Source organism: Garra rufa, chromosome 1, assembly GCF_049309525.1.
Source record: "Garra rufa chromosome 1, GarRuf1.0, whole genome shotgun sequence".
NCBI lineage: Eukaryota > Metazoa > Chordata > Actinopteri > Cypriniformes > Cyprinidae > Garra > Garra rufa.
In genome coordinates, this window is record NC_133361.1 from 32,152,915 (window position 1) to 32,165,661 (window position 12,747).

The following is a 12,747-nucleotide window of genomic DNA, read 5'->3' on the forward strand; positions in this document are numbered from 1 at the left end:
ACTACAACCCTACGTTACAGTACTTAAATACAAAATGAACTAAAATGGCCAACCCTAGTCCTACATCATATGTACAGTTTGCTATTTGGATTACTGTGGAGAAATTACAAATTCTAATATTTGTAGCCTGACCAACCCTCCTTCCATCTGTCACTATGTGTGTCTGATTAAATCTTCTTAACATATCCCACAATCACTACTAATTTGCTGCAGAAGCCTTCCTTTTTTAAAAGAAGGTAATAACCAAAACCAGCATTTCTGACATTATCAACAAACATGCACAGTAAATTGTCCTAGCTACTTTTCTGATGTAGACATCAGAAAAGTAGATGCACAGTATTCTTAAGCATTTACTCCACAGCCAAACGACAATTCATTGGTGCAAAGAGGATTTGCTGTGTGGTCAATGTCTCATGCTGGAGCTTGTGAACAGGCCGTGCCAGATGTGCGGCTCTGAGAGGCGGGGATTAGAGAGCAGGATGTTATCCAAACAACATCACGGAGCAAGGCCATACCCAACATGCCCGTAAAAAACACATAAACATAAAACAAAGATCAGAAGCGAGGGTGAAAAGAGAACTGAGTCAAGCAAATGACTGTATGAAAAAGACTTAATGACTGTGACCTAATGCTATTGTTGAATGAGTTTTTCCATGTTTATCCATCAAATATTTTTGTTTGTTGAACAGTATTACATCACACTCTCTCTGTGGTCTTTTTGTGACCTTGGTGATCCTTCTGTGTCACAGGACAATGGCATCAAAGCCTTCCCTCTTGACAACACCCTGTCCTTCACAAAACCAGAGGTCTTTATGCTAAACGTTGACCAACCCTTTTGTTATGAAGCATTTTATTTTCAGTAAGGTTACTCCACATATTGTTTTGACCTGCTCTGTGTGATAAGAAATTTTCCACTTACTCCATGGGTGGCACAGTTGGCTGCATGCTCATACTCAGTTGGCTGGTATCTTTTGCTAGATGGGACTCGGTTGTTCATAAACCTAAAAAAATAAATATATATATTGGTGAATTTGAAATCTTTAAATTTTGGACTGAAAGTAGAGCTTCAGTCTCAATTTTTCTCTTCATTTAAAGGTAACATATCATGACTTGTTCCATGTTTAAGTGCTATAATCAGGTCCCCGATGCATTTATCAACCCAGAAAATGTGAAAAAAGGACAACTCAGAATTTTTTTTTTTTTTTTTTGGTAAGCCTTTCTCTGCAAGCTGGTGAAAAAAACAACCCGCTCAGATTTTGCTCCCTCCGTGACATAGGAAGGGGATCTTATTATAATATTTCCGCCTCTGAATCTGCACGTTCATCATTGGCTGCACAGAACACTATTTAGAGTCCCAGCCTCAGAGGAGACGAGAGCAGTAGATTTATTGATTTATTTACTGTATATTACGCTGCTGCCACACAGATCTAATAAAAACATAAAAACTATTTCTTTCCCAGCTGTTTACCTTCACAGACATAACCGGCAATTTTGTAACTTGTGTGTTTTTAACATAAACTTGTGTGTATTTGACAGTTTAAGCGCAATAAGACATGAAAGAGAACTTGGTACTCACATGCTCACATGATGTGTGTGCTCAGAAAACCCTATATCAGATGTTTAAACTAATATGATTTAAAACGCATGATTTCAGCATCATAGACATGATAATCAAAACCAAAAAGATGTATTTTAGCTAAAAAAGCGGGCGAAGAGCAGCAGCTCATTTGCATTTAAAGAGCCATGCACGAAAACAGCATTTTTCTGCTTCCACTCAAAATAGGCATTTTAAGAATTATATAATAAATATAATGGTCTGAGCTCAAAGTACCCCACAGATCACTTATTATATAAATGATTTGTGGGGTATTCTGAGCTGAAACTTCTTAGACACATTCTGGGGACATCTGAGACTTATAATACATCTTGTCAAAGGGGGCATAACAGGTGCCCGTTAATATTATTCATTAATATATATATTTTTTCAATAACTCTCTTGTGCAGACCAAGGCTGAATTAATTAAAAAAAACACAATGAAAAAAGTAATATTACGAAGTATTATTACAATTTAAATAACTGTTTTCTATTTGAATATATTTTAAAATGTAATTCATTCCTGTGATGCAAAGTTGAGTTTTCAGCATCATTGCTCCAGTCATATGATCTATCAGAAATCATTCTAATATGCAGATTTGGTGCTGAAGAAACATTTCTTCTTATTATAAATGATGAAATCAGTTTTGCTGTATATTATTTTGGTAAAACGGTGATTCTCTGATAAATAGAAAGTTCAAAAGAGCAGCATTAAACTTAAAATAAAAATCTTATATAACATTATAAATAGCTTTACTGCCACTTTAATGCATCAATTTAATGCATCCATTGTGAATAGAAGTGTCAGTTTTTTTTTCCAAAAACCTTACTGACCCCAAACTTCATTTCTCACACAACTCATTTGAATAACAGAACTGATTGCACAGAATCAGAGAGTGTTACAGGTTAAAGTCCTTTTCATTTTCAAGTTAATTCAGATTATATGGATAAAGAGTGCATAATGTTCAGGTTCAAGAGCATTAGGTAACCCTCTTTGCGGCTCCTCAAGGATTTAATATACATTCGGATCACATTTTTAGAATTTTCTTGTATTGCATGGTTGCCTAGCATCTGTAACTACCTAACGACCAAGCTAATCCTGTTCGGAATGAGGTCTTTTATGCCACTTACATTGAGCCGCTGATGTATTGAGTGATGATGTCATAGTCTCCATGCCAACCTGAGGTTTGGGATTTTCTTTTTTATTTCCCCCCAAACACTCTTTATCTGTGTGATTTAATTAATGTGCATGAGGACACAGGGAAGTGGGCTAGACTGCTAATCAGAATAAATGAGCCGAGCTCAGCGAGCTCTGAAAACCATCTTACTTTGCTTTTCGATTATATATCTTGATTATAGCATATTTCTAGCAGTAAACAGATTGATTGTCTTCAGTTGCAGTTGCATCATTCTGCCACTGAAACATGCAGGCTGGCAAGTCCTTTTACAAAGGACTGCCATGTCCTTTCTGTTATGAAACATGCATTTTTTCTTCATATCTTTTTTAATATAAATTTTGCTGTGCTGTGTTATTAATATGATTTAATATGCTTAAAAAAGTGTGATCCAGGTGTGATGTAGGAAATGCATTCACAGTCATACATTCAATTATAATGCCCGAATGCACCAGAGCTGCATAACGTGCCTTTAAGCAACATAGTTATTGGGTATATTTAGTCTCATTTTTTCATCTCACAATATTTTTTACTATATTCAGAGAAAATATTTACTCAGAGCACTGCAGGCCATCCTGTTCATTATTATGGCTGAGTTCATTCAATGAATGTTTGGCATCGCTACAGGGTTCAGCACCCGGTGTGTCTCTGCTTGGCCTTTATAAAAGGAATTGCTTTTATATGATGGCATCTGGGGCTAAACTAAGACGATCAATGTCAGTTTGGCTCTATTATATATACTTGAACTTTATATAATAGGGAAATGTTTTAGCAATACTTCAAAATATATAAAATACCATCTTCATGCTCCAGCACCAATCAATCTAGTTCAAATCATTGATTCACCACAATTTGATTTCTGACACACAAAATCTGAGATTCAAACCGGGAAATAAAAAGGAGGATTTTAAAGGGGTCATGATGACATGGATTTTTTTAATTATTTGAATGGGGTCCTATTATGCTTTTTCACTTTTTGAATTTTAGCCAGTGTGTGGTGTGTATGTTTAGGCATAAAAAACATCTACAAAGTTACAATTCTCAAAGTACACTCCAAAGGGAGATATTTTGTTTTTAAAAAAAACATTTTCAAGAACTACAACAAACGGCTCATTTGGACTACAGCGTTTGTTTTCCGCATGCTAAGATGTCACAACGCAGTATCCCTCCTGTGGAAATTGAAATTGTTGCCAGGTGGGAAGGGACGAGGTGGGGAAACTTAAGCGATATAGCACGCTCGTATAAATGCAAGCTTTTACTAAAGTGTCCGCAAACTGCTTCGGTAGCTGTGCTGGAGCCGCGGCGTTGACTTGTGTGGTATAGAGGGTTGAAACACATGTGGAGCTGTGGCGGATGTAAACACAAGCATTGACTAGAGTGACGATCATCGCTTGCCACATCGGAGCTGCACCGTAGACTTGTAAGACTTTCTTCTTTTAGACTAACGCAGTCAGAGTTATATTAAAAATAATCCAGGCACTCCCAAGCTTTAGAATGGCACAGACTGAATGGTATAGACAAGTGTTTCTCTCCATTACTCCAAAACAAGTCGATCCATAATAAAAAGTGCCTCACATGGCTCCGGCGGGGTCAGTAAAAGCCTCTGATGTGTTTTTGTAAAAGAAAAATATCCATATTTAAAACATAAAAATCACTTTATTCCAATTGACTTTATGCACGGAGCGTTCTTTAGAACTTCCGCATAAAGATAAGCCAGCTCGTAAACTTCCGCTGAAGCTCATTTTATACGTGCTATATATTAGGTGGACACTCTTGAGACTGATCTAGTGCCTCGTTCTTATCAGAAACTGAGAAAAATTATAATTGCAACATTATAAACAATGTTAGCGGCATGAACATTCAGTTTCAAATTATTTAACAACATATAATTTAAATGCAGAGCCTGGTAATCCCGTACTCTCCGTATCTGCATAGTTGTACATTTAAATGCTGACAGCTAAACACTATCATAACGTGTTTAGGCTAATGTTAGGTAGCTAGCGATATTTCTCTTCAAGGACATCTTAATCATATTGTTGATAATCACTAACTTGCCTTTATAGTCATGAACACATTTTTAAAATCTTGCAATATTTCAAAGCCTTATTATTTTCTAACTCTACAGCTGTGAAATAAAATTCAAGGACTCACTTTTCATTCATAAAAAGGCATCGGAAAAAAATGACTTTTCACGGAAAACAACGTCTATTTTTTGATATTTTTGAAAATAATATGGAATTACCCCATATAACCAATAGATGGCAGCAGAGGATTATTTATTATGCAGCTGCCTCTCCCTATATTTTTCAAGACGTCTTGCTTTTCGATTTATTATAAAATTACTAGTATAATAAATTGTAGTAATAAATACCGCCCTTAAGTAACATTATATAGTATAGCAAGTGCAGAAAGTCATAGCTCACACACAAACAGCCTATAAGGGTGAATTATTTAAATACTAATATATAGTTCACTACAAATATGTTAAATATTTATGTTATAATAATTAAATAATGCACTCAATATGAATCGATAGGAATTTGAAATTTTTTATAAAATTGAATAACTACTTTTTAAGTTTTATCTTGAACTGTAAAATCTATTAAATAGCCTATATATTTAACCAACACATACTTGTTACTGCTGTAGTTTTGTTACTCTGAATTTTGTTTGAATCATTTAAGCTCTTTTTATTTACATCAGCTTGTCATTTGTTTGGTCCGGTTATTACTGTCAATCACAGCAATGACTCGCGCATATTTAGCCGATTTACTCGCGAATTTTTTTAAACTGGCATTTGTCATTATTGAAACGGTATACATGGACGTTTGGTCCTCTTAGACAAACAACACTTTTCTTCGATTGTGAATGGATTATGTAGAGAAAACGAACAAAGTACGCTCATATTACGGCACAGTACAGTTGACCGGAAATGACTTAGCTGGCTTGACTAAACAAGGGAGTATTTCTTGCATATGGTCAATTGCAACACAGTGGGACTGCTAACCAATCACAACACATTTCATTTTTCGGAAGGTAGACCTTCATCAAACCCAGAACTAATCAAGCCATTTGTGCCAGGCTGGGGAGAAAGCTATTGTAATAATGTAAATTATGTGAAAAATAATGCATTTTTCGAACCACCAAGCATGAGAGCATGTTCTAGTGCACCCCCAAAACAAAATAAAGACTTTGTAAAAAAGCATAATAGGACCCCTTTACTTATAATGACAATAAACTTTTTTGCACAAAAAACCCCCACAAAAACAAATAAATATGTGCAAAAATTATTATTTTCAACCTTCATTCTGACCCTCTGTCTAAAACGCCCTGTTTTAAGGGGCAGGTCCTTTAAGGCTTGTTAGTAATCGGCCACAGTTATGATTGGCTAACGTCATTGCATAGGAAACCGTATCAATGCCCCGCCCCCTTGCTATCGCATGTAAGTGTTTTGACAACATGATCAAAATAAAACTGTAATTTCCAGAAAAAAACATTATGAAACCATTTACTTACAGTTTGTGATACAGCTGCAGTCAGATCTAGTAATGCTACATCTTTCAACAAATGTTTGTTTGTGAACTCTCCATGACACTGTGACTCTGTTACAAAACAAAATCCTCAGACACAATCCGGGATGCAATTAAAAATAAACTATCCACTTGTTTCTTACGCTGGGATCCTTCTGATATCTGTACAAAGATGCAAACGAGTCATTAAACCCAAATACGTCAAAGCAAACATTCTTTCACTCCATTTGACTTATTAACGACAGACTAAAGCACATAGACTGTGTCAGAAAGCGAACGTGCATCTGTATACTGTATCCAGTCAGTGTGGACAAGATAGCGACAGTGGTTGTAATTTCTATTTGCTTTATACGCAACGCGACACTTACATTCAGCATAATCAAGTGTCAGCCATTAAGAGTGGTGAGAAGATGACTATTCGTCGATGTCTTGCTCTTGAGGCAGTGTTTATGCAAACGACTGCGCCCGCCGCCGCCTGGCTGACATCACCTCACTCCTCGAATCCAAACAAGCCATTTTCTGAGAGTTATTACATAAATGTTTTTTTATTGATGATGAGGACATTGTTAAGTTATTAAATTCGCAGGATGTTTTAAGCATACAAAGACCAAATCGATGTCAAAAGATCAAGGGAAATTTGGTTTCTCATGTCATGACCCCTTTGAATTAGAAAAAATAATAAGAAATGTTTCAAAATCTCAAATTTTGGTGATCCAACACAGGAGTACATCAGTGCCAGGCTGATGTGTCTGTGTGAGAATATGATAATGTCACACTGTGAGACTCATCGGTGGCCCTGTGGCCCTTTACTAGAGAAAACATTCAGAGATTTGGATGTTTACACTTCACAGAGTCTCTACAGCAACATGATACAGAGTGCTGGTCTTGGGTTTCAGCCAAAAATGATTGAGCCAAGATGTCTACTCAAGCATAATGTGGCCCTATACTAGTCGTGAGATCAAACATTGCATTCCAGCATTTTAAGCCCGACCTCAAGTTCTTCTTTTTCCAAACCACACAGCAAGTGCATTTTGTTGCGTAATCCTCTCCCCTATTGCAATACCAAATCGTTGAACCACTTTAAAAGTTAAAAAATAGTAATTAAATATGGCAGATGTGAGAAAGTTGCTTAGGCTATGCTTCTGCTGCATCTGAGGTTTTGGTAAAACCTTGTTCATTATCCTTTCACATGCTCCAGCTTCATCAAGCCGGGTTCTTCTGAGCACAGACTGATCATTAACTGAATGATTTATTGTTGAGTGTGGTAATCACAACATATCCCATCCAAAAACCAAATATGCACTCAGATGCTCACAATGCAAGTCTCTGAAACATGGAGGATCCAAACCAAAGACAAAAATACACACAGTACGACTCATTGTACTATACTTTATGAGAAGAGACTGTAGGGCACGTGTCTGACCTTTCTGGGAAGATTCTGAAGATCAAATAAAAGTAATCAGGTGCTGACAGGTTGAGTTTATGACTCACCTGAAAGTTATCCAGGGTTAAGAGAAAACACTGCATCTAGGTATGGTAACACAGTTTAATTAAATTCATCAGATTAGTCACCCAAAAATAAAAAGAAATTTATCTTTAAGCGGTAAACTGTAAACCATTGCTTCTGGCCAAAAAACATCCGTATTTCATAATAATGCTTCCACCAGTGAAAAAGTCCATCCGGTGTTGTCCGGTCACATCAAAATCCACCAACATTTTTAATTGGAACAGTTTTGTACTGTTTGATCTGTGCATATTTCAATCCTGTTTCAGACTAGATGACATTTTTTACTGGAGAAAGCAAAGAAGACATGAGTATTTTAGTAGCCAACAACAGTATAAAGTTAACACTTATTTATGGATTTGTTTCTTACAAACACACAGATTTTTACTTCACAAGATATGGATTAGGCGTGGATTATTGTGATGTTTTTATCAGATGTTTGGACTGATTCCGACGGCACCCATTCACTGCTGAGGATCCATTGGTGAGAAAGTGATGTAATGCTAAATTTATCCAAATCTGTTTCAATGAAAAAACGAACTCACATCTTGAATAGCCGTAGTACATTTTCAGCAAACTTAAGTAGCAGGTTGTGGGAGCATTAATAAAATAAATGTGCCAGTTAATGTGTTTTTACATATCGTCACCGAATTATAAGGTTCTATCTGACATTTTTGTCCAAATTGAGTTATTACATATTCTTATTCTGTGACCACTTATTTACATTATGTGAGGTTTCTTTTGTAGCCCTAGTACATTTTGGGACTTTTTTTAGAAAACAAAAATAAGTCTATGGAACGCAAAAACTTTGAAGCTCAATATCTCTAAAGTGTTCGGAATGCAGATAGAACCTTATAATTCTAAGGTGACGATATATATTAAGCATTGAGATGCTCTATAATATGCTCACATGAAATAAAAGAGGGAACAAAAATAGCATTTGGACATGCACCTAGTCAACATCCTCTGGGGCAAAGATCTCAAAAGGCAAACACAAAGCCTGCTTGTGTTTGCCAAGTATGTGACCTGACATTGACTAAATTTGCCATCACACAAAACTATGTAGACTTTTATCTGTCCTGCTGAAAAAAGTAGCTATATTGCAAATTTTCGTATTAATAAAGGTCATGTTTTTTAAAACATCATTCTTGGAAAACAACGTTGAATGCAGTTTACAAGAATGAAGAGAGTTTAATATTAAGAAATTCAGTCATTTCACCTAGACAGTATGAGTAAAGTGAATAATCATTTTCTTTTGGGAATAAATTTATAGGATCATTTTACATTTGTGTAAAAGAAATATACATCTATATATCTAAAATTGAAGAAATGTTTTAACACAAACTCAAGTTATATGTTTAATGCCAAACCTGTTGTTTAGTAGCACACATATATTTGTAGCAATAGCCAAAAATACATTGTATGGGTCAAAATTATCATTTTTTTCTTTTATGCCAAAAATCATTAGAATATTAAGCAAAGATCATGTTCCATGAAGATATTTTGTAAAGTTCCTACCGTAAATATAGCAAAATATAATTTTGAATGAGTAATAAGCATTGCTAAAAATTAATTTGGACAACTTTAAAGGTGATTTTCTCAATATTTAGATTTTTTTGCAACCTCAGATTCCTGATTTTCAAATAGTTGTGTCTCGGCCAAATACTGGCTTTATAACTGTTTTTATGGTCCAGGGTCACATATTGCAATCAATTTCTATTCTGTGTCTTTGTGATGCTCTGCAGGAAATCATCACCAAAGGCAAGTTGAAACAGTGCAAAAATCAAATGAAAGTAGAAGTTGTCAGAACCTCAAGATTTTTTCCCCCCAAAACACAATGGCTTCTCCAAACATGTTTGCACCAACAGCTCACGCTGTTTTATTTTGTTTAATAGTGTTGTATTCTCATTAACAACCCTCATTCTCCTTTCAATAATGGTTTTCTGTTAGGATAGGAGAAAAAATATAATTTTAGGTAGTTTAAGTTAAGTCAGATGTTTTTTTCAATAGCATTAAAAAAAAAAACAATGTTGTAAACGTTATATTTAGATAATTTACCTGCCGAGCTTTGTCCTCCTAAAATCCATACTGTACATATTTGTACATGTTCGCTGCGGACTGACTACTCCACGTACCAGCGACGAGCAAACTCCGGATGTTTCAATGTGTGTCCGAAACTTGGAAGGAAGCAGTACTGCCTCTAAAAGCACGTGAAGACTTGAGTTGTTCAGTACGCACACGTGAGGTGAACGGCGAGAAGCTGCAGCGAGAAAGTGACAGCGGATTTTTGTAATAATCATTAAGCGCCCCTCGACCCATCTCTCTGTCAGAAATGCCGCTGTGCGTGTGCTGAATCCCCTCCCCGCCCCTTTGCTTCCTTCCAAGTAAACTTGGAAAAAGCTCGCGGCAAACGGACTGCATCTTGTTTGTCCATTGCTTGTCATGTAGCGGGATTTTTGCTTTGGAAATGTTTGTTTAAAAGACGTAAACAAACTAACCTCTCTGGGATCAGTTACATATACACGCTATTTTGTGAAGCCCTTATTTTTTCCCTAATAAGTAAAAATAAATCAAATAAAATCGTAGACCTATTTAAAACGTTAAATTAGATTGCATCCATTTTGTAACATATAAAGACATTTTTGCTCTGTTATAACACTGTTATATGAGTCTGAAAGAAAAAAAATAAAGTGGTCAGGTATCACATCTAAAGATTTCTGAACTGGTCACGGCACATTTTTTCTGCGACCCAAAGGGGGTTTTAGCACTGACGGTGAACTAGCTGACACTAGAATGGTGATATCGCGGAAACAAAGCGAACGAAGCCCTCTGCTGGTTAAATAAGTTCACAACATTTCAATCTAAGTCTCATCCTTCGTGATTGGAGAGATGGCTTCCGTACTTTGTCTGGTAGGCTACGGTTCGGGGGCCTTAAATGGCTTAAAATATTTTAAAGATAAAATAATATGTGACCCTGGACCATAAAACCAGTCATAAGGTGTTTTTTTTTTATTGAGCTTTTAAATAAGCTTTGCATTGATGTACCGTTTGATAGGACAATATTTGGCCAAGATACAACTATTTGAAAATATAGAATCTGAGGGTGCAAAAAATAAAATACTGAGAAGGTCGCTTTTAAAGTTGACCAAATTTTCTTAGCAATGCATATTACTAATCAAAAATTACGTTTTGATATATTTACGAATTTTACGAAATATCTTCATGGAACATGATCTTTACTTAATATCCTAATGATTTTTGGCATAAAAGAAAAATCGATCATTTTGACCCATACAATGTATTTTTGGCTATTGCTCAAATATACCCATGCTACTTAAGATTGATTTTGTATCCCAGGGTCACAAATTTTAAAGACACAACAAGCTTTAAAATAAGCTTAAACAAGATTGATTAGTACGTTTTTTAAATGGAACTGTTTTGAACCTTTAGACAAAATATAAACGAAAATCATACGAAATTATTGCATATCTTGCATGTGTTTATTATTATTATTATTATTATTATTATGATATCAGCTTTATCCTTTTTCTTCAACGTGGAAGTAAGTCTATGGGTGAGACTTCCAGTTTATTGGCCACTATAGGCAAATAAGGAGAAGAATAACAACACGCAGTAAACGATAAATCTGTTTGCACTGCACACCAGTGTGCTCATAATTAAAATAACATGGTAAGACACACCAGTTTGCAATATCAAACAGCAAAACCAGCTGTTTTATACAGCTAAAAATATCCAGATGTAGATGAGACCAAAAGCCTGACCCATACAATTTACAAATGTGACCCTGGACCACAAAACCAGTCACAAGGGTCAATTTTACATCATAAATTTACATAATCTGGAATAAATAAGATTTTTTATTGATGTATGGTTTGTTATGATAGTGCAATATTTGGCCAAAATACAACTATTTGAAAATCTGGCTGCAAATCAAATCTAAATACTGAGAAAATCGCCTTTAAAGTTGTCCAAATTAAGTTCTTAGCAATGTGTATTACTAATCAAAAATTAAGTTTTGATATATTACTGATATACTGGTTTACTAAATATTTTCATGGAACATGGGATAGTTCACCCAAAAATGAAAATTTGATGTTTATTTGCTTACCCAAATGCCGGAAGGGGAAATCAGTGAAAAGTCGACAGTCCCGCAAGCAAATGTAATCTTTTAGCTTTAAATCGGTTTGAACAATCAGGATAAGCGCAAGTAATTACCATTTTGAATAGCCACTATACCCACAATCTCTGTGCACTGTGTAAACAATGAGTGTCGTATACACGCGACAGATCGCTTCCAGCGTTTGTGTACACTACGTCAGAGCGCGTTCACATGTCACAAGCCGGATGATGAGCACGTGCTCATGACAGATGGACGTGGCTGTGTATCAAAGGTAAAAAATGATATAAATACTGTTCAGTTTCTCACAAAAACCGATCGTTTCGTGTCTTAGGACATCAATGTATCGTCACGAGCCGCAGGGTGTAATTTGGATTTGTCTGTGCAGGGTTTTTTTTACTTTTAAAGGTTTGGTGCCCATCCACTGCCATTATATGGCTGACAGACTGCACCGGTTTGAGTTAAAAATCTTCGTTTGTGTTCTGCTGAAGAAACAAAGTCACCTACATCTTGGATGCCCTGGGAGTAAGCAGATAAACATCAAATTTTCATTTTTGGGTGAACTAACCCTTTAATATCCTAATGATTTGTGGCATAAAATAAAAAACGATAATTGACCGATACAATGTATTTTCGGCTATTGCTATTTGCTACTTAAGTTTTGTGGTCCAGTGTCACAAATGGCCGCACCCACTCCTACATGAGAAAGAAGGTGGTACACTGATTTTATTTATAGGCCCAAACTAAGAAAAAAATAGCCATTTGGTGAAGATGTTGTTGTTTACAAATGTAAAATGAAATTGTAA

The 12,747-nt window shown here is 35.7% G+C and overlaps 1 protein-coding gene across 1 annotated transcript in view; it reads right to left on the reverse strand.

The window, feature by feature from the left end:
• mmd2a (monocyte to macrophage differentiation-associated 2a) overlaps nt 1–10,136 on the reverse strand; it is a 21,584-nt gene extending 11,448 nt beyond the window's left edge. The window contains exons 1-2 of the mRNA XM_073838905.1: nt 9,862–10,136; nt 920–1,001 (exon numbers count right to left, since the gene is read on the reverse strand). Of these exons, the coding sequence (XP_073695006.1) occupies nt 920–1,001; nt 9,862–10,103 (324 nt within the window). The 5' untranslated portion in view covers nt 10,104–10,136. The remainder of the gene's footprint in view (nt 1–919; nt 1,002–9,861) is intronic.
• Nucleotides 10,137–12,747: the final 2,611 nt, after the last annotated feature.